This window comes from Myiozetetes cayanensis, unplaced genomic scaffold (assembly GCF_022539395.1).
Source record: "Myiozetetes cayanensis isolate MyiCay16 unplaced genomic scaffold, myiCay2020 scf1, whole genome shotgun sequence".
NCBI lineage: Eukaryota > Metazoa > Chordata > Aves > Passeriformes > Tyrannidae > Myiozetetes > Myiozetetes cayanensis.
This window is the reverse complement of record NW_026086604.1, coordinates 136,160,549-136,184,661: the sequence shown is the minus strand read 5'-3', so window position 1 is coordinate 136,184,661 and position 24,113 is coordinate 136,160,549. Positions and strand designations below refer to the sequence as shown.

General features: G+C 38.7%; 1 protein-coding gene across 17 annotated transcripts in view; it reads right to left on the bottom strand.

Moving 5' to 3' along the window:
- The window catches only part of SVIL (supervillin), a 139,141-nt gene that overhangs the window by 90,404 nt on the left and 24,624 nt on the right, over positions 1-24,113 (bottom strand). For 4 of the 17 annotated variants that reach the window (XM_050310323.1, XM_050310294.1, XM_050310284.1 and 1 more), the window contains exon 1: positions 14,394-14,454. In XM_050310323.1, coding sequence (XP_050166280.1) covers positions 14,394-14,415 — 22 coding nt within the window. In that variant the 5' untranslated portion in view covers positions 14,416-14,454. Of the gene's footprint in view, positions 1-14,393; positions 14,473-19,088; positions 19,174-24,113 lie in introns of those variants that run through there. The other 13 variants (XM_050310332.1, XM_050310342.1, XM_050310352.1 and 10 more) reach the window with 8 other exon arrangements.

The following is a 24,113-nucleotide window of genomic DNA, read 5'->3' as shown; positions in this document are numbered from 1 at the left end:
AAGTTATGAATTTTCAATTTGTTTCTTCCCAGTGGGATTAGAACTGTGACCTCAGTAGCTCTCTCCAAACCCCCATCAGTTCTGAAAACATAAAATACTGCTATGCTACAAAACTGAAATCAGAAAATTTTCATAACTCTTTTGAGAGGAAGAGAGACTTTTAAAACAAAGCAACAATCCTTAAAACTGATTGCCACCTTGAGTAAGTAAAGTTACAGAAGCATTAGTATTCCCTGTAATAAGTCTAGTGAACACTATACAGACTGCATTTAACAACTGACAATTTTTGAGAGAGCCACCACATGCTTGCCAGCCCAGCAGGGCACCTTATGGCAAGTAACCCAGAAAGTGTAACCAATTCAGTGACAAAAATAAGCTCAAAAGAAATGACTGGCAACTCAACTACTAGAAGGTGATTTATTTCCACAGTAGCTGGATGTAAATACTTCCTCTTCTCTATACTGCTAGACTTTCAGTTCAGGGAATATATTAAGAGATTCGGAACGTGCATCTAACACTGTGGCTCCCTCTGATTGTTGTGTTGTGTAAAAACTATTGTGAGAGTATGTTCAGCCTAGTTAGCCAAGAATTTTACCATCTCTATAATTAACTCTGGAATCTAACATCATCATCCCCTCAAGGTTGTCTTAAAATTTTAATAGCCTGGTTTATGAATATTCATTTGCCAGCATTATACTTCCAGGAATTTATGAAAACCCAATGGCATGTCAGTGCCCAAATAGGTTCCATTATTTCTGCTTCTTCCTTAGCATATTTATTACAAGCCAGGAAGTGAATCAAGCCTGCAGTTGATCCAACCATCTAGGTAATTTCATAGAGATCACCCAACAGAGCAGACATCTGAGTGCTGAGGATGTCTATTAATCCCTCCACTGGACGTGATGCTTCTTCACAGGCCTCATTGGTTCTAGGCTACAAAACTTGTTTCTCCCTTATCTCCTCCTGTTTCTCTCCTCCTACGTGCCACTGCAATTACAAGCCAAGCACTCGACAACCAGCCCTTCAAAGACTGCTCCTATGCAAGAGAAGAGTTGCCCAAACCACAAAGAGTTTATTAGATGAGTACAGACAATTACTCCTCGCAGTCAGCTTGCTCCAGTAAGTGCTACAAGTCAGATTGAACTGCCACACTGCAACACCTAAATAAAGTTTGTGACACATTATTCCATTACCAAGAGGCATAAATGGTTCTTTGGTACCAAAATGTATAATTTCTTTGACAGTTTATTTTTTTCTGAACTGCGACAATGCTGTAGTTTTAGACCACTGGTTTGGGCATTACTGTATGCCACAGACACGTGAACCAACCCTCTCCAGATATAAAGCATCTCCAGTTCTCAAAGGAGAGCTCAATAAAGTCCATAGTGCACGTAGATCAAAACCTCTTAGGAACTTGAATCAGGCAACAAATATTTAGAGCATGGTTTGTAAGGAATGTTAAATTTAAGGCTACGTTAATTGTATTAAGACAGGTGTGTATTAAGTCACAAGCTTCCTCCTAATATTCATGCAAACTGGAAAGCAAAACTGGAATGCCAAACAGTACGTGTCATTTCTCCTATCAATTACTTAGCTATGTTTCTCCCTTGACAGTAGACAGAAAGCTCAACAAAGCTCAGAACTACTTTTGTCCTCTCCTAACAAAATGAATTTAAATAGAAATTTCTGAAGGTATTGTCAAACCTTACCTTAGAATAAGTGATGCAATTATGTGATTTTCTCCTCAGCACCACTGCTTCAGAACAAATAAGATAAGAGGTATCTGTCATACATGAGCATGCTAAGGTTCTGGTTTCTGTTTCTGCTCCAAATATTTACTGAGCAATGAAAAGCTTGATATTTGGAAAAATAATTACCAACAGTGCCATTAGGCACACATAATATTTAAAAAGGTGTCTCCCAAGAGAACTTGCACACTACTCAGCAGGAATAAAGGAGGAGAGAAATGCAAATGAAGAATAACTTAAGTAATAATAATAAAAAAGTAATAAAATGGGTATAATCGTTGCAGGGAAAGGAAAGAGAAATTAGAGACCAGCAACTTAGACAGTAAAGAAGAAAGGTCAGAAGTCCTGAAGGTTGTAATCATGATCCTGTTTTAAAAAAAGAAAGGCTAAAATTGTGACTGATACAATGGTCTATTGGCCAATCCATAATGTCTGAAGTACCATAAATAAAATGGCTTTATAGAACATCATCACTTGCAATTTTTCACTTGATGCTTCCTCTAGCTCCCAGGTCACAGCTCTGGACAGAGACTGGTATGTGGGAAGACTACTGTAAAAAGCCTTGCACTACAGACAGTCCTGGACACTGGTCAGGTACAGCAAACACCCATCACCGTGGTGGAATTACAGTATTTCTGCCTTGTTTTTGTGGACAAACCAGCATATTTGTCCTTGTTTTTTTCTTTCCCAGCCGCCTTTAGGGAGGAATAATTTATGCTAGGTCTTCAGAACACAAAGACCTATTGTAAAAGTCACAAGATGCCTGTTTGCCCTAACTGGGAGAGATTCTTTGTGGTGAAGGGGGACCTTTCACTTCTACAGGATGTCCTTTAGAAGCTGAATTTTTTTTTAATTATTATGATTATTTTAAAAAACAACAGGTTAAAATAATTTACTTCAAGAATGCCTGAGCCAAAAGCTTGATTTTTGCTTTGCCAAGTGCTCCAAAAGGAGGTGAAAAAAATCTGAACTAAGTCTGCCCTGCAAAGCTCTAGTACCACCATCACCCACCTTTATTTACCTTTTTTTTTGTGGCTTTTAAGTTAAATCTCTGGCCTGCAACAAAACCAGGTTTGGGTAGCTGACAACCCTTAAAGCTAAACAGCTACAGCACTTGGCAGGTGGTTGAAGGAAGGACTTTTAGCTACAAAGAAAAACATGATAGGCTGGATAAAGCTGAATGCCCAATTTTTTTTGGCACCTGGTACTCTTGTAGGATACACAGCCATGTTGGCCAGCTTCAGGGTCCTGAATTATGTAAATATTTCCAAACGTTTAGAGCTTGTCTGCCTTGCTAGACCACCCACAGAGAGTACAGCTTGATGGCCATGGGAACAGTACCACAAATGCATTGTTTTTACTGTACTCTACTGAATACACTTAACCCCCAGTGAACTGACAAAATTACTCCTCTGTATCAGGAAGATTCTCACACGTCTGCCCAGCAGGAGCTGCAGTAAAGCATCCCTTTACAGGCAGAAGGGCACATCTCGGCTCCACTGGCTTTCATGGTTAGGTTTCAGCCCACTAGTCTAGGAATATGCAAGGGCAACGCTTAAGTTTTGCTCCCTGCCAACAGTGAAAGTGTTTAACACAAAAATCATGTTTGTGGAAGCAACACAGACACCAAAAAATGATATGTTAATTCAACTAATTGTTACCTGTCACAAGAAAGAAGCAATTCAGAAGTGTTAATCAGTCTGAAGCTCATTTCAACTCAAACCATTCATTAGGCTCTGAAGTTGAGCAGCAGGTTGTGTTTCATAGACTGAGTAAAAAGTATAAATAAGGAGTAAAATACCTCAAGGTACTGAATGAGGCATTGTAAGGGTACAGGTCATGTAAGTGAAGTCATGTTGAAAACTAGTAATTTACACCTCCTAGTGTGTAATCCCATGATGCAATACTCAGATTAAATCTCAGACTATTATCCCAACATATCAACCCTGTCAGTTCCCAGCAGAGAGGTGACTGAAGATCCTGTTTAAACTAGCTCATTTATCCAATCAAGACAGTGGAAACAAAAGCATGGGAGAGCTCCTTTTCTTTAAGTGCTTCCCTTTAAAATACCTCTACCTTTCTGTCTCAAAGCCTGGTCCCTAAAGCTTGATCTCTCCTAACTCTTGCCTTCTCTCCTCTCTGTCTCTCCAAAGTCTTGCAATAGAGAGCAAGAGGCCTGCTGTGGAAGGCTACTTGCAATAATAGGAAGAACAAGCCAGGGCAACTAAACCTAACAGTTCTTGATTTATCTCAAGTGTTTGCTGAGAAGAATGTGTGTGAAGTCACTTTTTCCCTGACAATTAACTTTCTTGGAGTTGTCCTGTCATGACATTTCATTGCCTGCATTCAGTCTCACATCATCACAGGCACTGGAAGTCACTCATAAAAGTTTACTCAATTACTAGCCCTAGGTTTAAATCAGAAATATTTAGTGTTTCACCAGAAATGTGCTACTTTTGTGCTGCCTTCAATCAAGCTGTAAAGTTCCTGTGATATCAAACATAAGTCTTTCATAGCTGCCCATCAAAATTATGCCCTACTTTTACTTATACCTATTTTTACTGAAGTCCAAACAACCCAGCACAGGCAGTCTGTGAGCTTCTGTAATTCAAGACAAATACTTACTTATATCTCAAATGAAAGGTGCAGAACTAACTAATTTCAAGTAGAAGACTGTTCAGATTTAAGTCCCCGTGGCACTCTTTCAGAAGCATGACTCAGAGGCAAGTAAATCACTGGGAAATTTTAACCCTGGGTTAGAAGACACAGCAGTAGACTTGGTCCAAAAATCAATATAGTGTCTTAAAATATAAGAGTAATTCATTTTTACATAAGAATATTGGCACAACACTTGCATAACACATTGTCCTACCTGCTTTACCATGGTTTGCTTAAGCCTTTAAATCAAGCAGACTGAGGCTATCATGAACACAGTATGCTAGACCTCACATCAAAAACATTTAAATCTTGACATCCCACCCGATGTGGTGAAAGCAAAGCACTGAGGTACCTCACAGAGCTCACAGGGCCCCCAGTTTTTGTCTCCTCCTGCCACCTAACCAGAGCCAACGCAGCGTTCCCTACTCACCTATCCTTCATTCTCACTCCCACACTGAGCAGCTCTTTTCAAAACCTGACTCTCCCACCACCACTAAATCAGCACCCACACTGGCATAGCCACGTGAGTGGGTTTGGGAAACCCTCAGGGCTCGAGAAGAAGTGGAAAAAAGTTCTTACAGAGAAGTTCCCTGATTTGTGTGACCATGTAGCCAACTGACACTGCTGGAGAGAGTGGTTCTGGAGCAAACTGAGAACGGAGAGAGGAGTGGGAAGGATTCCTAAACTGGTGTTTTAAAGCAAGCTTGCAACTTCCACTATTCCTACCTGCCAATCCAAACCATTAGCTGCCTGAAAGAGTAAGAAGAACAAACTTGGTAGCCCTGGCCTTGATTATTTGCAGGAGCATGATCCAGTAGGTGTGCTGAAATGTCTAACACAGGTGGATAGCAACCATCATTCCAGACAATAGTAGGAAAGAATTGGACTGGCCTCACCAAATGGCATCCAATTGCTTAGGTATTTCCAAAAGAAATAAGGAGATCTCATTTTGAAACTTACCCACTCCAAGACAACCCTAAGCACTGGTCTACAAGCAAGTGAATAGCAAGGCTGCTTTTGACCTCCCTTGCTTAAAGTAGGGCAGCTATGAAGACCACAAAGTCTTATTGATAATATTATGTTTTTTTCTGCAATTAGTAATTGCTATAATTCCTAGTCAATATGTTTGGAACACATTATTTGCTCAGAGAATAAAATGCTGGACAAAAGTGTGTTGATACTATGTTTTCTCCTTTGACTTAACCCTTATGAATCCTTATAGTCTGAAAACACACATAGTCCAAATAGCCAAAAACACATTTAACACCAGAAAATCTAAGCCTCTATGGATGGCTCACTCTGAGTAAGTGCCAGGATGGGTAACTTTTCCTGTGCCCAACTAAACATAGCTCCTACACGTAAAGGGTTGTGACTTCACCTAATGACTGATCAGCAAAGGCTTCCAGCCTCTAGTCAGAAGAGAAATGCCAACCATTTGCATATACAGGAGCTTTCTTAACTTCAAAACTCTTTCAGTTACCAGAGTTCCTCTGATCTGAACACTTATCTCTTATCTGTCACACTATGCTATAAGTGAGCACGGGATAATCAAATCTGTCCTTTTGAGCTCTGATATACTTCAAGACAACCAAGTCTTTTCTACTTTTTCAAAGCACTTAACCTAGCCAGGTTTTCTACACCTTAAACATGCCATTCCCACCTCTGCAAGATCTCCATCTGGACAGGTCACTCTTCAAATACACATGGCAATCAGGAGCCTGATGAAGACTTGGCACAGATTCCTACATACCAATCCTTCTGGCACCAGCACTGTTGGCCTGCCTGGCTCTTCACTGCATGACTCACAGCTGCTGAAAGGGGCAATATGTTTGTGTAAGTCTATCTGCCCTTTACAGATGCATGTACACATACAGATCTACCTGCCTGATCCATACTCCTCCAAAATCCTCAGGAGATGTCAGATGTGGTAGATTTGTCATGTCATTTGATAAAATTTATGACCTTACCTTTGTTAGCCTAGGTGGTTAGTTCAGTTAATCTTTCTTGCTCTGAATAAGCAAAAAGATCCTTATCCTTTCTAGAAATTTCAACAAGAAAAAAAAAAAAAATCAAAGCTGTCCACACACCAAATACAAAGAATTTTTGCAAACAGAGGATATTTCTTCCAGAGGTGTTCTGATTCACTATGTTTCAGGTACAAAACAACTGTAGCCAGTTGAAACACAATTCTAGAGGATTCTGATAAGCAGAATTGACCACAAAAAACCTTCTAATGGTTTGTTCTCAGGACAGTTGATTGACTGCGAGTGCAAACTTTTTAATTTTTTTGCAGACCTACAGTAATAATTTCCAATAATTCCACGTATAAACTGACACTGCATTTTGACAAGATTGAAACTACATCTGCCACAGTTACATTTGTAACACACCTTTACATATCTGTGTGCTGATAAATAGAATATTTTAGTATGTAGAGCTCTATAACCAAAACATATTCTGTGCTATTTTACAAAGTATAATTTAAGAAATGGAAGTAGGAAAGATGGGAAACTTCCACGCAAGAATTTGGTATTTAAATCTGTAATCCAGCCTTTAAAAACCAGAGTTAATTTTACTGGTATAAAATGAAGTTTCCCATTCTGAACCACAACCTCCAAATGCAAAGTTTCCTTACTTGCAAAGCCACCCCCTACTATCTGATCAGAATGAAAAGACAGGCGTTGACATATGTTTTCAAAGCCAACTTGTACAATTCACATAGGTTTTGCTGAGTTCAACTCCAGGAGTTAGCATTTGAAATAGGTTAGTAAAAACTAACTCAAGAGTTTTTAAGGCATGCAGTAAGCTTTATTTGCCTCAGCTTCAAGTTGCTTAGAGTTACCAACACTGAAGCCTTAAGTCTGTTTTTCAAATGATGTTTGACTACAATAAGAAATATGTAATTCAAGGTTAGCTTTACTCACTGCAGAAAATAGCTACTTGTCTTCACAATGAAGAGGAACAAAAAGTGAAATCCAGTGCTGCTGGAGCAACAACTGTGTCAGTTGTTCAGCTCCAGTTGTCTGTGTTAGAAAAATCTGACAAGTTTTTTTTTATTGTAACTGAAGACAGGCAGGTGTTATGATGACTGACACTGAAGCCAAGTGAACCCAGGTCTTAACTCCCAGACCTAACTTGTGGCTACATGGTCAGCCTGACCAACCCTAGGCACAGCTGGAATGCCAACAGCTGCCTGAAATGCTGCTTTCAGTAGGATCTCACCCTGCTTTCAGGGCCAGTTGGCTCTTAATGTAAAATACACTGAAATACTGTCCATTTTTCATATTAATATAAACAGTTGGGGCAATTATTTTCTAAGAGTTAGAGAGTTATTGTAGCTGTCTCTGAGCCTTAACTGCGCTTCTTGTCAGAAAGGGCAAGATTGAAAAAGTCACATGTAAAGCACATATGACTTGCATATTCTCTGGAACACTTGGTGCAACTGTTCTGAAACATTAATCCACACTCCTTCATCCTTCCACAGTGAGCTAATAGGAGACAGTGCTACCTTTGTTTTATTTTGGGGAATAGACAGTATTTTTGTCTAAATCTAAGGCTGATATAACAAAGCAAGAATGAAATCCTGTGGGTCTTTGCTGACTGCCAAGAGTTTTACAGGTATAAGCCATGAGGAGCACATTTGGCAGTCATTAACTCCACAGAAGTATTATTAACTTCTTACAGTACTTTGGCAGTAACACCTAAATGCAGTTCCTTTGTAACAGACCACTAGTAACAGCATGGCATCTTTTGGTGTCAGACAGCTGAATTCCATCAGGAAATTGCACACTTCCTCCATAATGGTATGATGGAGCCTCAACCTGCTTTAGAAATGTATCTAGCCTTAGTTATTACAACAAATGATGGTTGATGTCCAAGTTTCTCATGATGCTTTTTTGTATACTTGAAGAGAGACATGTCTGGGAATCCACACTATTTTAATCTGGGTCTTTGAAAGATTTTTTTTTGTTGTTTTTTTAAACCCTGAAAACTGGCATCATTAGAGCAAAGAGAGACCATTTCATCAACTAAATCCAAACAAATCAGCAAAGAGTTAATGCACAGTTGTTGTACCCTCTCTACTGAAAGACTCCCTTCAACACACCACCACGTGAATAAGTGACATCAGAAGCATTTTTATCACCAGTTACCCAATGCATTCTTATCTGCTTAAGGCAGACTCCAAGTAGGACATGTTTTGCTTATTAAAAATCACAACCTTCCAATGTGTCTGTTAACCCTGAAGTGTCTAATTGGGAAAACAGTGAAACCAGGGAACTAATAAGGTGAGCCCATTGTGCACACTAATTCCTTTTCGAGGTCACTATTCCCCTCCATTATGTCAAATGGAGGCTTTTCCATGGAGAAACAGAAGCCTTTGCATTGAGCAAGAAAACACACTGAGAATCACAATGCCTCTGCTAAGTGAATAATCTCAGCCACCCTGGTACTGCAAATTATTCCACAGCTTTTGCCACCTGAAAACTGCATTGAAACTGCCATGCACAACAGCCAACACACTGGGGAAAAAAACATGAACTCAAAAAATAACAATTTAAACTAAATAAGCTTGTGCAGTTTCTCCTCTATTCCTTATATTAAAGGTTTCATGGACAAGAGTTGATCTTGTGAACATGTTCTAAGCAAGTAAAATGACAATGTTGCATTTAAAAAAAAAAAAAAACCAAAACCACAAACCACAACTTCTACACACTCCTAATATCCTTTTGCATAAACAAATGTAGTAAGACTATATAAAGCTTTCAGACAACTTCATCAACATAACCCAGACAAAAGAGAAACCTCGGCTCATAATATGTTAGGATGCATAAGACACATAAACTTTCCACACAGAAAACTGGCAAAAGACTCCTCTGACCTGTCTGGAAATGTTTGGCCACAAATGGTTCAATTAGACCCTCTCTGAGTCTACCTTGACTCACTGTGAAGAAGAAATCTGCACTATCATTTTACTGTTCCTCAACTAGATAGTTTTAGGGAGCTCTGTATAGAAATAGGCATAGTTCAAAGACAGATCAATACTGTTTGCATGTCTCCACTACCTTTATCCCATATAAACTATCAAATACAAAGAATTTAGCAAAGAAATGTCAAGTACAAACCTATAGTCCTGCAGAATAACACCCAGAGAAATTTGAAATTCTCCTTCTTACTGGAAATTTTTGCTAAAAATGTAATTTAGCAATTCAATCAAGACAAAACATCATGGGATGAGGTAGAATTAACACTTAAAAAAAAATTTACTTATTCCAACACATTTAAGCCTTTGCTGCATGAAAAGGACTGGATATTTTTAGTTTTCATCAATCAAAATATTTCCTGTGTTATACTGTTAGTGCACTTGAATCTGAAATTCAAGTTAAGAGCTCTAACAGTATATTCCTGCTCTTCTGCACACTCTGGGGTATCTAACTTCCACATCTGATGGCTTTGTGGTTTTAAGGCTTTTAAGGTATTGACACCTTCTAACAGGTTAACAGGAACAAATCAGGCATATTAAAATGGTGGAATAATTTATAGCAACTTGCTTTTTAAAATGTAATTAGCAAAGGAAAACAAAATCAGATCACATAAAAAAGGATGCTTCTTAAAAATACTAATTTTACTAGAAATTATGTAAAAACATTTTGACATCAGGTTTCAAACTGAAGCACACATCTGTTAATCCAATACAAAAATTAGGATGCTGTCTGAGGGAGTATATTGATCAGGTAGTTTCTTCCTAATCCTCACTTCTGCAGGTAGAATGAGTCTATCTCCTATAAAATACACAGATAGAGGTGAGTATTTAAATGTATATCTAACAAAGTCTGTGTGAGAAAAATTCAATATATATATTTTATTGGTTATTCCAATAAAATATTCCCATCCCCAAATTGATAAAGTAGTTTTTAAACAGTAATGCTCCAGATATGTTCTGTCTTCTGGTATTCCCTGGACTAAACCAAAGGCTTATATAATTCAGAATAAAAATTCTAGATACATTTGATGGAGAAATATAGATTTGTAATCCAAAGAAAATGGAAGATGGCCTGAAATTGCTAGTTCCTGAAAGGGAAATTGAGATTTTTTTTTTTTTTTTTGCAAGGACACCATTATTGTTTCTGGAGATTAAAACACAGCATCTGGGATATCCTTGAAGCAAGGAAACTTTTCTTCCCATCCCCCCATCCCTTATGCTCCCCCCTTTTAACAGGCTGGAATAAACCCACTTGCATTTCAACCTGACAACACTGTGAATATTCTCAAACATCTGGCTCAAGTAACTGCATGAAAGGGCACTGCTGCAGGAGAGGAAGGTAAACCAGTGCCAGTAACTTCCACCTGTGGTGTTCTGATAATGTTTAAAAATAAGAGAATGGAAAGTTGGAGGAAGTTTTCTTCAGAACACTCTAAGTCTCAAAGTACAACAGAGATATCCAATGCAACAGTATTCACATGTGTTTATAGAACTTCTTAAACACAAGAGAAAATTACTACGGAAAACTTCTGTTGCTATATAAGTGCTCTTATAGCCGTTTGTAGCACTGTGCCTAAGGTTAACATATTAAAACTGAAAAAGAATAGACACATCACACAAACCAACCGGTGACAGGACTTTCCATTCATAGCAGAATGAACTCATCTTCTAATCAAAACCACGAAAATAAAACCACAAAATGCCTTAAGGAAGGCTGAAGGACCGGCATGCACAGGCTGGAAAAAACCCACTTGCATTTCAACATGACAGTGCTGCGAATATTCTGACACAACTGACTCAAGCGACTGCGTGCAAGCTCTCCGGACGAGGTGCTACTTACTTCAGAGTCCTGTAAAAAATCCACTTGTCTGCCTTTACACAGAGGACAGAAAGATGTAGCAAAAGGAATCAGTGTCTTCTCAAAATAGTTACAGATATCTCCCGAAGCTCTCTTTAGCCAAGTGCTTAATAATTCTTCTTTTAAAGAAGTTACTCACTTCAGCTAAGATTCCTTTCCAAAGGACCTAACACTCACAGGCTTAGAAAACAGAAAAGTGACTTCACAAAAGTTACCAAATATCAACATGCATGGCTGGCAAGTACATGTGCAGTCAAGATGATTCAGATAAGTCAGATAAATTTAGAACAGCGCTTTCCTAAAAGCATGCGTTCACCAAATGCAGTAAATATGCAGGAGCTATATCCAAGTGCTGATTCCAAACATCAGAGCAAAAAATTTATTAGTGAAAATCTCCTTTTAAGAGTTCGCTGCCATCTGAAGTCCTCAACAGTGTTATTCCTTGATCTGCCTTTAGTATTTCCATCCATCACTGGATTTATCCACATAAAAAGCTATAGGCTCTCCGACCTCAGAGGACTAAGCCAAATGCAGTGTGGCAACTTCACAGAGGACCAACCTTTTATGGTTGGAACAGTAGAGCTTTGATACAGCTAATCTACCATAAATAGCTCTTGAAACTCAGAAGGATCAAATCAGCTGTTGCAACAGTCCCAGCCTGTAGCTGCTTCAAATCCAATTATACTGTCAACTCTGTCTTGCAGCCCTCCTTTTTACTCCCCCCATCCAAAACATTTTTAGTCCTCCTCCTGACAGAAATTAGAAGCTGCTAAGTCAAATGCAGCAGAATCAAACTTATTAAATACAAACTTGAAACAAATGCACAACTATTCCTACAATTATCTTAAGGAAGAGAAGTTTTATTCTGTTAAAAAACAGCTTAAGTATTTTATGCCCATATAAAAGAAGTCATCAGCCCTGACTTGTAATGCAAACATGCAACTTGAAATAAGCAAACAGTTCCAAGAACAGCAAGGACAGCTTTAAAAGGTGGGTGAAACTAAGCAGATAAACTTCATGGGACACTATCCATGTCCCAGACTGAGACATAAGGCATTACTTGCATATTTTTTGCTGTAACCTAAATACACTTGCGAAGTACTAGAATTCCCTGTTATAAATCCTTGAATTACAATGTTTCCTTTCAGGTAGTTAGAACCATTTTCCCCCAGAGAAGTTGAGAACTATAATTTAAGAATTCTTACAGAATTAGGACCTTCCCAAATATATGTTTACTAACCATACAAGTTGTTATAACCAAAAATTACCACTAGAACTACAAGGGCACAGTAATTCCTGAGAAACCAGTGCAGTGACATGGTTCTGAGAAAAAAAATCAGGCTTGGATCCAATGAAACATAGGTGAGCACCTCACAGTGCAAAGAAACAGCACACAATGCAAATATGTAATTATAGGCAAATAAAAGCTATTTTTTCAACCATATATTATTAACATCCCCCCCAGTCTCTCCAAAACAAAGAGTTCAATTACTCCAGGGCAGTACAGGAACACTGGTACTTCAAAAGGTGAAGAAGTGTCTTGTGGGCAAAACCTGTTATCTCTATCTCCCACAAGCATGTAAATTCTGAACAGTGCCAGGGCATCCTCCTAAAATACTTGGCATGACATCTACAATCTAGGCATCAATCCTTCTTATTTGAGCAAGGGTAGAAGAGGATCGCCAAGCCCTGCTATTCAAACTGCTTTAAGGGCCTGAAATTTGGCTCCTCTAGAAGCAACTCTAATGGAAGGGACAAATAATCACTGAAACTTTTTTTAAAAATCATCTTCCACTTAATGGAAAATTGTCAGCCATACACCATCTTACTCCTCTTTGAGCTTGTGTTAAATTTTATCATCTCAGTTAAAGGCCCAAGTTTAGCTGATTTGCAAATCATACATACCTTGAACACAAAAAGAGCCCCTGGTTTCAAACTTGGCAACACAGATGATAACAAAGCAACTTTAATTAGGTGTGGGTGGGTTAAACGAAGTGGTTTGCTATCTCCTCTAAATTGTGCATGAAGAACCCAGCTGGGTCACCTTCTGGAAGTCTCAGTAAAGTCAAAGAACCATAAGAAGGCACAGAGAGTTTTTCCCTTTAGGGCCCAGCATATGCCCAACTGAATCAATTCCGATACACGGGGGACAGAGAGCTTTTCATTAGCATGGAGTAAACCCAGCATGTGACAAGTAGATGAAACAGACTTTGAACAGAGCTTGTAGAACATGTCACATTATGCTTCTGCACTGTGGTGAAAAAAAAGTAGCTGAACCAACTGCTCACAAAAGTTCAACAAACCTCTTAAAAATGCAGCAGGCATGCTTGCAGCTGGTAAAGAGAAGGAGCAGCCGAGAGCATGCTGGCAGAGCACAACCACTGGTGCTTTATGTCCTATCCATAACCATTTAAAATCCAAGGTCTTTTATTACTGTGGAATTTGAAGGATGCAAGCTATGACATGGAAACACACCCCCTCTCAAGAAGCAGGACTGGGATTGCTTGTTTCTTTTATAGAAACCACTCTACATTCATTCTCCCTATCACACAGGGAACTATGTTAAAGATTTCACTTTCATATCTAATTAAAAAAAACCAAATCCTGTGTGTGCTTTTTCACATACACTTCCTTGGCTCTAAGCACATAAAGCAGAGCTGCCTACCACAGAAATGTGGTTGTTTTTCCTCTCTTCCTCCCCAGTACAAAATTTCTGTAAACACAGAGTAGAGGAAGCCATAGCCAATACATTAGCTCACCACTAGCTCTTTTCAACAAGCCTATGATCTAGCATGTATCTTCCAGACACTATCACGTCTATTATCAAAGAGAGTGAGATATCATGTATCTCTCAGGCCACAGGTTCTGCCCCAGAGAAGACAGAAGTACAAATTAACAGACAGACTTTTGATACCAAGGTCTTTCTTTGCAAGAGAGGATATATGCTTCAATGAGTAACAGTCGAGAAATAACACCAGTGTACACACAGTGAAGTGCACACAGCATGCAAAGTCTGGATTAAGCATTCTTTTATTTAACAATTCAGCCTCCCAGTTTACAGATATCTTCTTTTCAGCTAGGGAGGGAAGGGGAAGGAGAGACTTCCCAGGAAAAAACCCACAGACAAATTTAATAAAAAGCGACTTACCAACATCCATTGTTAGAATCATGACCCCACTTCTGTGTCCCAGGAAGCAGGAAGCCTTACCCATCCAGTGTATGCGAATGACTCAGAAGGACAGCATGGCTTTGTTTCAGCTTATATCTTCTGGCTCATTCACCCCTCCTCCCTTTCGTGGGATAAAAGTGTTGCCTGTGCCTGGCTATCCCTATTGGCTCAGCTAGGGAAACATACTCATTTAGCACATTCAAGTTTCTGTGAGAGCCTAAAATGACCCACAGAGGATTTTTTATTTATCTTTAAAAAAACAAACCCCAAACCAACAACACTTTAAAAGAAAACCCAAAACCAACACAAACACTTTTTGTCTTTCTGGGAGAAGATATCATTCATTCTTTCACTACTAGACACATATAAAATGATGTTATTGTCACAGGGGCAAACAATTCCCTGCACTCTGAATCAGTGAGAAGGTGGCAAGTCAGGGAGGACTTCACAGTGTTCAGTAATCCCCAGTTCAGCTGCATTGTCTGTCCATGGGAATAAAGCCACATGTTCTGTGTCAAAGCCTATGCCCCCCAAACCAGCTTATCTTCAATGCAAACTGTATATAACCCAAAAACTGAGGAACTCCCAGCTTGCCAGAGAGGATTTGCTCGTCCATTTTATTTTTAAATAGGCAGAACAGTAAAAGATTCCTGCCTTACTGAAGACACACAAACAGACCCTACAGGTTTAACTTGCAGTGAGGAAAAAAAAGTAATTTTTTTCTTAACACATAGGATTCTCTAAATGTAACAACTGGTATAATCTAGGCTTGGGCTGAAGAATTTAGAAAGCTGTTACTATCTATTTTTGAACCACCTCTCTAATGAGTAATAGTGTTAAAAAAATCACCACAATGTAAGTGAAAAATCTATCTGATCCAGAGATATCACAGTGTTTTGTTAACTTTGATCAAACCATAGGACAGCCTAAAAAGTGCATTTGGAAGGAGGGAAGCTGGAGGGGGAGAGGAATTTGTTTCTTTCTGTACTGCAAAATCCTTTAAAACTTGTAGTCAGACCCTGAAAGACAAGCTGCTGTATCTTGGCATCGTGAACTGTCAACAGACTTGATATCTGTACTTACGGGTTCAGCAAACACAGTGAATGAAACACTGGTGTTGTCTTCGACAAGAATTACCTTTTCTAAATAAAGCCTGGACATTCTAGGCTACTGTCTCACCACGTTAGTCACCACTAGATAACCTAAGATTCATAACTCTGTGATACAACCACAAGTGTATTTTGGAAGTGTTGCTTGTGGTTGTTGAAATAAACAGAGTACTCCCTCTCCTCCCTCCCTCTGTTTTTAGAAAAGGTATCAGTTGCAAGTCATGAACACCAAGGTTTGTAGAAGCCACTAATGAAGTTAGAATGCATAATTCAAAGAAATGAGCAAAAACATTACAATTGAATCACTGCTTCTCAGATTTTTTGACCCTCTCTTGCTTTGCATGGCTTTACAACAACACTCTGAGTCATTACAGTTTGGGGGGAAACATATTCCTAAAGTTGAAAATTTCTGACATTTTCAGTAGGGCACTGCAATAAAAGCTTTGGGAAGAGGCATAAGTAATTCAAATCCTAGAAACAAAACTGAAAGTGTTCACTGAATGGAAATTAGGAAGAAATTACCCTTGGTGGACAGGCTGCTCCTCAAAAGCCCTACTACAGAAAGTACACAGTGTCAGACCCAGATGGGTCAAAATCAAAGTTTTGAGGATGCCTTCAAGTAAGGCAATCCTAAAGTCTGAGAGGAATTGTATGGAGAAAATAGCATAAGATCAGTCCTCACCAACAAAGGAGAAGGTGAAGAGCTGATTGACATTTAATTACAACTGAACACCTGGGCCCTCTGCACAAAACTCCAGGCTATTCCAACATTAACACTTCCACTCTCAGGTAAACTGAGCACAAGTAACACTGCCAGAGAATATTAGGCACAACAGGTACTATACCAAACACACACACTTTAACAAAAGCACATTGTGTAAGAGCAAACCACTTTCAACAGGATGACATTTCCTGTAAGCTTGGCTTTTGTGAGAAATCTAGTACTACTGTTCTGTACCAGTAAAGTGCAAAAGTTCAAGTAAACTGTTATCAAAACAGAAAAAAAAAAAAAAAGGCACCCCAACTGCTGGGTCAGCAAGAAACTCTCAGGTACTGCATGGCATTATTTTTTAAAATGGTGCAAGCATTAATAATTCAGCTTACAAACTATTAAAAAAAAAAATAGCTGACTTGAAACCAGAGAAGAGGGGAACAATCTTACTGAAAAAATAAATAGGAAGTAAATCCTTTTGCCTTTAGCCTGAGAAGGAAGAGGATGAAGTTTCCAGGGGCATTAACAAGAATATTAACCTGAAGGGGACTGCTGCACTGACATGGGATTTATCAAAACTGGGCATCCCCAGTGTTCCATTTCTACCCTAGATAGCAGAAATTAATCAGTTCACTGTTTCTGCAAGCTACACTAGCCAGTAAGAGTTGTCTGAAATTTACGCAATTAAAAATACACCAGTATTAGAAGGAACAGTCCATGTTTCTTCATATATAAGCAGGGCTGCTTAAGTGTCCAGCAAGACAGTACATGGACTTGCACATGGAGCCTTGACTTTGCTCTCTTTGTGGAAGTTTCACAGTACAGGTAGTACATGATAAATGATATGCTGCTAGCAAAGCTAACACTGTAAATTAGAAAACAAAATACCTGGTCATAAACTATGTCTACTGGAATGACATGAAAAGAGAGCATAAGTGACTCATGTGATTGCACTCTGCACATTTTCCAGCCTCCAAAGTCCACTGTCCAGTCTTACTCAGATGGAACTCCAACAACAAAGTAGAAAGCTGGGTCATGACCCCCAGGATCACCAATTTTCATTCATCATTTTACAGTCTGATAATCTGAAGTCCATGTAATTGCTTAATGAACAAACATTATAAGCCAGTTACAGATACAGTAAATACTGCACAGTATTGCAAGATGCTGTGGAAAAACTTGAACATGTTCATCCAAAGACTATATATCCAAGTAGCATCTGGCTTAGTTATCAGACCTTGTCCAGCTATGTCACTTAAGTGTGTAAATTGTGTACTGTTAACAAGCTCTACTTGTGTAAATTGTCTATGAAAATAAACCTCATTTTAGCTGTTGATTGCTTTTTAAATACAGCCAGAATACTTATTCACATGGTCTAATAGCATCATCTTCTGAAGGTTACAATCACTTTATGATGGTATATACAAAGAAACAAGTTCAGCAAGAAATTCTCTGGAGGCTTAAATTACTTTAGCCTTTGTTGATAGAAGTTATGTACATATCACCCTTAAAAAATTAAATTCCCATGACTGTTCACATACCTGCATTAGTATTGCAATAACAGGCTACTTACTGCTCACCTCCATTACATTATTCACTGCATAGAAACCAATAAATGTGTTGTGAATGTGCTTGCTCTAACATTTTTGAAGGAGACTTTATAAAATGCTTTAATTCTGAATTGTCAAGATTCAGTTCCCTTTTCTCCCTGATCAAAGTTATCAAAATTAGGTTTTGCTTTTCTACTGCAAGCCCTTCCAACTTTGCAAAGCTCTCTAGCACATGTAAGAGCAGGCACTGTCCCAGTCCCCCTCTTTTCTTCTAATATGTTAAAACCAGCAAAAGAAGCTTTCATTCAAGCTTCCACTCTTCACACCACGTTCTTGCAGCTTTCAAGACCGGTGACAAGTTGCAAGGAACACAGCTCTCACGTAATTCTGGAGCAACAACTGACAAGGTCTACCATACCTCTGTGAAAAAACACAGGCTATATGTAGCAAGAGAACTAACAGGATGACAGCTCTTGCCTGGCATTATGACCAGAATTAGACATCAATTTTCTCTTAGGAAAGTTAAAAGATGGATCAGCTATATACTATTATGCTGATGCGAAACAGTGAGATCTTCCTGATCATGTCCAAGAAATCACATCTCTCCAGTGACAAAAATTACACAACTCTTCAAGAGCAAGATTAACCCCACAAGTTATGGGAGATCTGCCTTTGTGGAACAGACAGAACTTGCTACAAACACACACACAGAAAGGTACCTTTTGTTCTTGGTTTGTGTTCACATAGGGAAATGGTCTCCCTTATCTAAGAACTGAAAAAACTGAATCAAACCTAAACTGCAAATATATAATCAACCATGAAGAGTGGGCAACATGAAATAGAGTACAGATCTGTAATTAATTAAAATGTTACATTTGAAGAAATTGTACATAGTCTAGAATGGCTGAAGTTATTTTGTTATGCAACAGTTGGAAGAATGAATGACAGAAAGGCTGGAACAGGGGTCCATCTCAGCTGCTTGCTGTCTTTTAATGAATATTGAAGTTTCAGGAACTCATATTGTCACTTTCTTACTGCATAACATTTCTTCCTAAAGCTGCATGAGCATCTCCTAGGTATTTAAATACCAATCAGCTTTTCTGAAGGTCCTAAAGTCTACTCTGGGATCTTTATTATATCACTGCATTTTATTAAAGTTAAATACACACTAGGAGGCACACACAGATTCTCCTTTAAATGTTTGATACAAACAACTCCATGAAAAAAAAAAAGGAAAAAAAAGAAAAACAACAACCTTTAGTTCCTGGTTTACATTTGCATCTATTTTTCAGCAAAGGCTTACCTTAAATCCCAGCCATCCAGGCCTGACCCTGTAGCTACATCTGCATCACCATGTCCAAGTGGCTCACAATCCAAAGGCAGTCTTCCTACAAGAAACAAACACAATAAAGTATGGGTAAGAACCACAAATGCACATCCCAGGATATGACAACAACTACAGAACTACCAGGCAGCAGCACAAAGGGAATGAACTGATTAATTGACAGGAATGAAGAAGTTTAGACCATATTACTACCTTGCCCACTCATATAGATACGATCATCACCACAAGCAACAGAACTTTTCAAAGCCCAGCTATTGATGCGCTGTAGCCATACTCACAGAGGAGAAGTCTTGTGGTTTCCTAGGAACTATGAGGAACTTGATCCCTCATGGTTACTAGAGTCTGACCCTTTAACATAAGACATTCCTGAACTACCAGTTTCTCTGGAAATTCTGAACTTTCTCTTAACCACCTCACAGCAAGTAGTCTGTATTACATCTTTCAATAAAGTCAAGCAGCACTGAAGAAAATAGCACCAACAGCATCTACCAAAATACCCTCAAAATCTTTAATATTAAACATCAGCGGATGCAACTGAAAGCCAATTCTCTTCCTAGAACCATAGCAACCAGGAGACAGACCTAAGACCTCTCCTAGCAGAGCTGACCTATAAAGCAAGTCCAGTTCTGCAGACAACACCTGCCACATGGCTTGATTTCTGATCCCCACACCTTGCACCACAACTGGTTTTTATTTTCTTTTTGGCAAATACAAAACTTCTCTGGTTGTTCCTGTAACATTAATTTCAGGGTGATTTAGCCCACATGGATACTCATGTTCATGAAGTATCCAAGTTAAGTTGTTTCAAACTAGCTGAATTATTCCAGCACCACACTGTCCTTAAAGATGCCAATCCCCTGGACTCATAAAAACTTACAGTAATCAACTACTCCAGGTTTGTTACTCTATTCTGTACCACATGCAGTTGTGTCTTTCCAAAGAGCAGTGAGGAGTTCTCCAATGCAGACCTGAACTACCTGAAGCATTCTGTGCTGTTGAACAGATTACTGTCTCACTCCTGTTATAGCTGGTAACTAAAATAACATTTCTACTCCTCGTCAGCTCAGGCTCAGCTCACCTGCAGATATGTTTGGGTGTCAGATACACTGCTTTCACTTTCATAACTGCTTTATTCAACTTCTTTTTTTAATCTATTAGGAGGTACAAAATGAAGTCATGATATCCTATGCGACTGGAGTAACAACTGTTAAGAGCAGTCAGGTCACTGCTCTGCTTCCACTGCAGCTGCTGAACATGTCAGACACTAATAACAGCATCTAGAGAAGAGGTCAAAACAAAAATAATTCATTGAAAAGACAGATAAGACAGGAATTTTGCCTGAATTGGAAAAAATTCTGATTTTAGAAGACAAGCAAACCCACAAACATGGACTACCTTACAGTGCACAAGAACAGGTAAGGCAGCAGTTCAGTCTTCTCCCTGCTGTTACACAGCTGTTCACACATTTGAACTAAGCCAGTTTTTAAGATCTACCCATACTTATCTCTGTATTTCAGGTAGGAAATTAGCCTAAAGTTCTAAGAATATGGTAAATAATATGCTATTGTTTTCACATTCCCAGTTTCCATTTACCTCAAATAAGCATTCCTGCACTTTGGAAGAGTAAATGAGTGGGTGCTCACTTCAGTCTGGTAGGAAAGGTGAAGAAAAGAGGGGATAGGTGGAAGAAGGATAAACTAGTTTTTCCAACATCACCTAATGCTCAGTTTCCAAATTCCTTCTTGCTATTGACTTGCAGGGTTGCCTGATTACTTCTGCTGTTCCTACCTTCTTTTTCTTTAAGTGTCAATATTTTAAAAAACCAAACCCAAAACCAAAACAAACAAAACACAAAATAGAAACAAAAACAAACAGAAACAAAACCCCAAACAAAAACAAAACCAACCAAACAAACAACAAAAAAAGAGAAGGATTTGAAATCCAGCTATAGTTTAGGTCAGCTACTTCACAGATTTACTGGAAGAGACTGTGAGGTGGGAAGAGGGGATATTTATATTGCCCAACACACATTATATCTGGTGCACACTGCCACTGTCCCACCAGTATATTTCAATAATTCTTTTTTTTTGGCAGATGTTACATTTGTGTATTGGAACAAGAGAGAGAAGACTTTGGTGCTGCAGCTTTGAAGCCCATCAGAGTCTGTCCTTTTAAAAGAGCCTTAAAATCTGGTGTAAGTTGAACTATCTTGACAGAGTTGGTTTGTTGGGGTTTTTTTGGATATGTTTGCACATGTCACTATATTCTACACATCCTTGTTAGTGTCAGGAGTCTTACCAGAAGTTTTGGCAAGAAACTTCATGATGAGACAAACATAAGACCTAAGAAATGCAGAGCACCTACCAGGAAACACTTGAGATTGAAATCAAAATGTGAGAGCTGGGAATTGAATTCTAACCTTTTCAAGACTGACCTTGGCTGCAACTTTTTGCCCTCTCTCTGCAGTTCCTCTGGGAAGTGCCCGGCAAGCCACTTGAAGTGCATATCTGATAACCCCTGCATTTTGAGAGTTTAGAACAAAAGCAGGAAAAGACACTCCAAGTATTAATTTTGGCCTTTTTGATGGACTCTGCTTTATTACACAACAGATAGATACTGGAATTAGTCAGTACATCATGAAGGAAAGACAGACATCAAAATATCATTTGGATACTTGACATTATGAACTAGAAAGTGGAACTAGAATGGTAATCATCTCTGCTTAGCCACAGAGATCTATCATTTTTGATCCAGGAGAATAATCAAACTTACATTTCTTCTATAAAAAATATTCTTCTGGATGCAGAAAACATCAATATTTGGACTGATATAACATCTGTCAGCTGAACCCAGAAGGATGGTCACTGTGCACAGACACAGAGCTGCTATGCAAGAAATTGCAGGGGTCTATCAGACTATTCACTATGTTGTCTACAGGAACCTACAACAGCTTCTCTTCTTTAAGATAAGCTTTCTAGTTCTGGAGCTCTCACATGCACAACAGACTTTGAAGAGTTTCACTGAAAACAATTAAGGTGCATCCCTCCAGTCAGAAAAGGATAGGAAAAGAAAATAAATTTTTAGGATGTTTTATTTGTTGCTTAATGACTTACATCAGTTCTGCAAAGCCATTGCCTTCTCAGGCTCTTGCCCGACCCAATGAAGCCTGACACCATTTAGAGATGTTTTGATAACGCCCAATTCTGCAAAGCCTTGGTACATATTAATTTTTTACAGAAAAAAAAAAAAAAAAAATCAGCTTGGAAAAACAACAGTGCAACAACTTTCCTGTGAAGCCAGGAATCCTCATAGAGAGTTCAATTAAACCAGAGTCTAACACCTCCTTCACACTATCTCAGCTGAGGTGTTATCCTTCTTAATGCTCCAGAGGCATGTAACAAAACATACTGGGCAGGAGCCAAGTGCAAAGGAGATTTTCAGGCTGCTGGTTTTCCTTTTACTGTTTTTCTTTTTACTTCCATCCCATCAAAAAGAAAGATGACAAAAACTTTCATTGGTCCACATCTCTTGAACACTCAGAATATCACTTAAGAACAGGAAAATTCAGTTCTATCACTGCACTTACATCTATACTGGTGTAAGCCTGTAAACTCTTAATATCCCATGTTCTTTCATGTTTTTGAGGCATTTTAGAAGAACCCTACACAAGACTAACAGGATGCAGGCACTTTTGTTTGTATTTCTCACAGAAATCATTCAGCAGCTCAAATCCACCCTATTGGTTTTGTCTCCTATCTTAAATTGCCATTTGTGATGTAATCTGCTCCAGTCAGCAGGACTCTCCTTCAGTGCACTTCTCTTCCATTCCGCCTCAGATAATACTTGTTATAGTTTGAACATCTGCTCTAGTCCCTCTGCTCAATGATGTTTTCAGAAACAATCTGCTTTTGAACATTCCAGATATTTAAGGAAATTATGTTTCTGGAGAACCGAAGAACACGTGCTGAGGAAAGAACCTCTACAAATATCACAACAGAATCACGCCTGACTACGTTTTCCTCAGCATTCAGAAGTGAAGCCATTCACCTGGAGGTTACCAGCTCAGTGCTCAGAAAGCTGACAACTGACACCTACTACTCTAAAAATAATAGGTGCAGGAGCAATTCTCCCACCAAGCCCTTAATAAGTACACTGCACGAGTTAAGGATGACTCCTGTAAATACCCTGGCATATAGAAATATATCTGAACCAAAAAGTCATGGTATTGTAATGCAAGGTGAACGTTTGAGGTGCACGCTGGAACAACTGAATGTGCATATTCATGCTTGCCACATTAAAGTACTGTTATTGATCCTTGCCTAATATTCCCTAAGCAAGGAGAATTAAAAAGAGGAAGCTCAAAAAAGTCATTTAGCCAAGAAACTCACAAGACACATTAATGTTAAGTTTTTTCCATAGTAACAGGCTACAGTTTCTCTTAGAATCTGGTTTCAAAGTTAATGAAATAGGATTCTGCAAGAAACTCTATACCACAGCACAGAAGCTCCCATCGTACACTGACCTCTAGTGTAATAAAGACTCAAGACATCAGAAGTCTCTTCAAACACTTAGAAAAATTATCAAATTTTTTTCCCAGTACTCTGAAGGGCATTTTCATGCAATAAAACAGACTGAAGTCAGATGGGCCTCCCAGGATTACTCTCAGTTGTTTCACAAAACTGAAGCATGGGTAAAAGAAGATACAGAACTTAATTGTTCTAAGGATGTGAAATTACTGCTGTGTTTACATAAGTAATTTACATCGCAGCTGCATTTAATTACTTGGAACACCAGTTTAATTTAACACCTACATGCTCTGGATGTACAGATTTGTTTCCTAACTACAGTTTTACAAAGCTAAATTAAAAAAAGAAAATCAACAACAAAACAAACAAACAAAAAACAACAACAACAAAAAACCACATTCAAAGTAGAAATACTAGGCATGGGCAAGTCCTATACCAAAGAGATACCAATTAGATC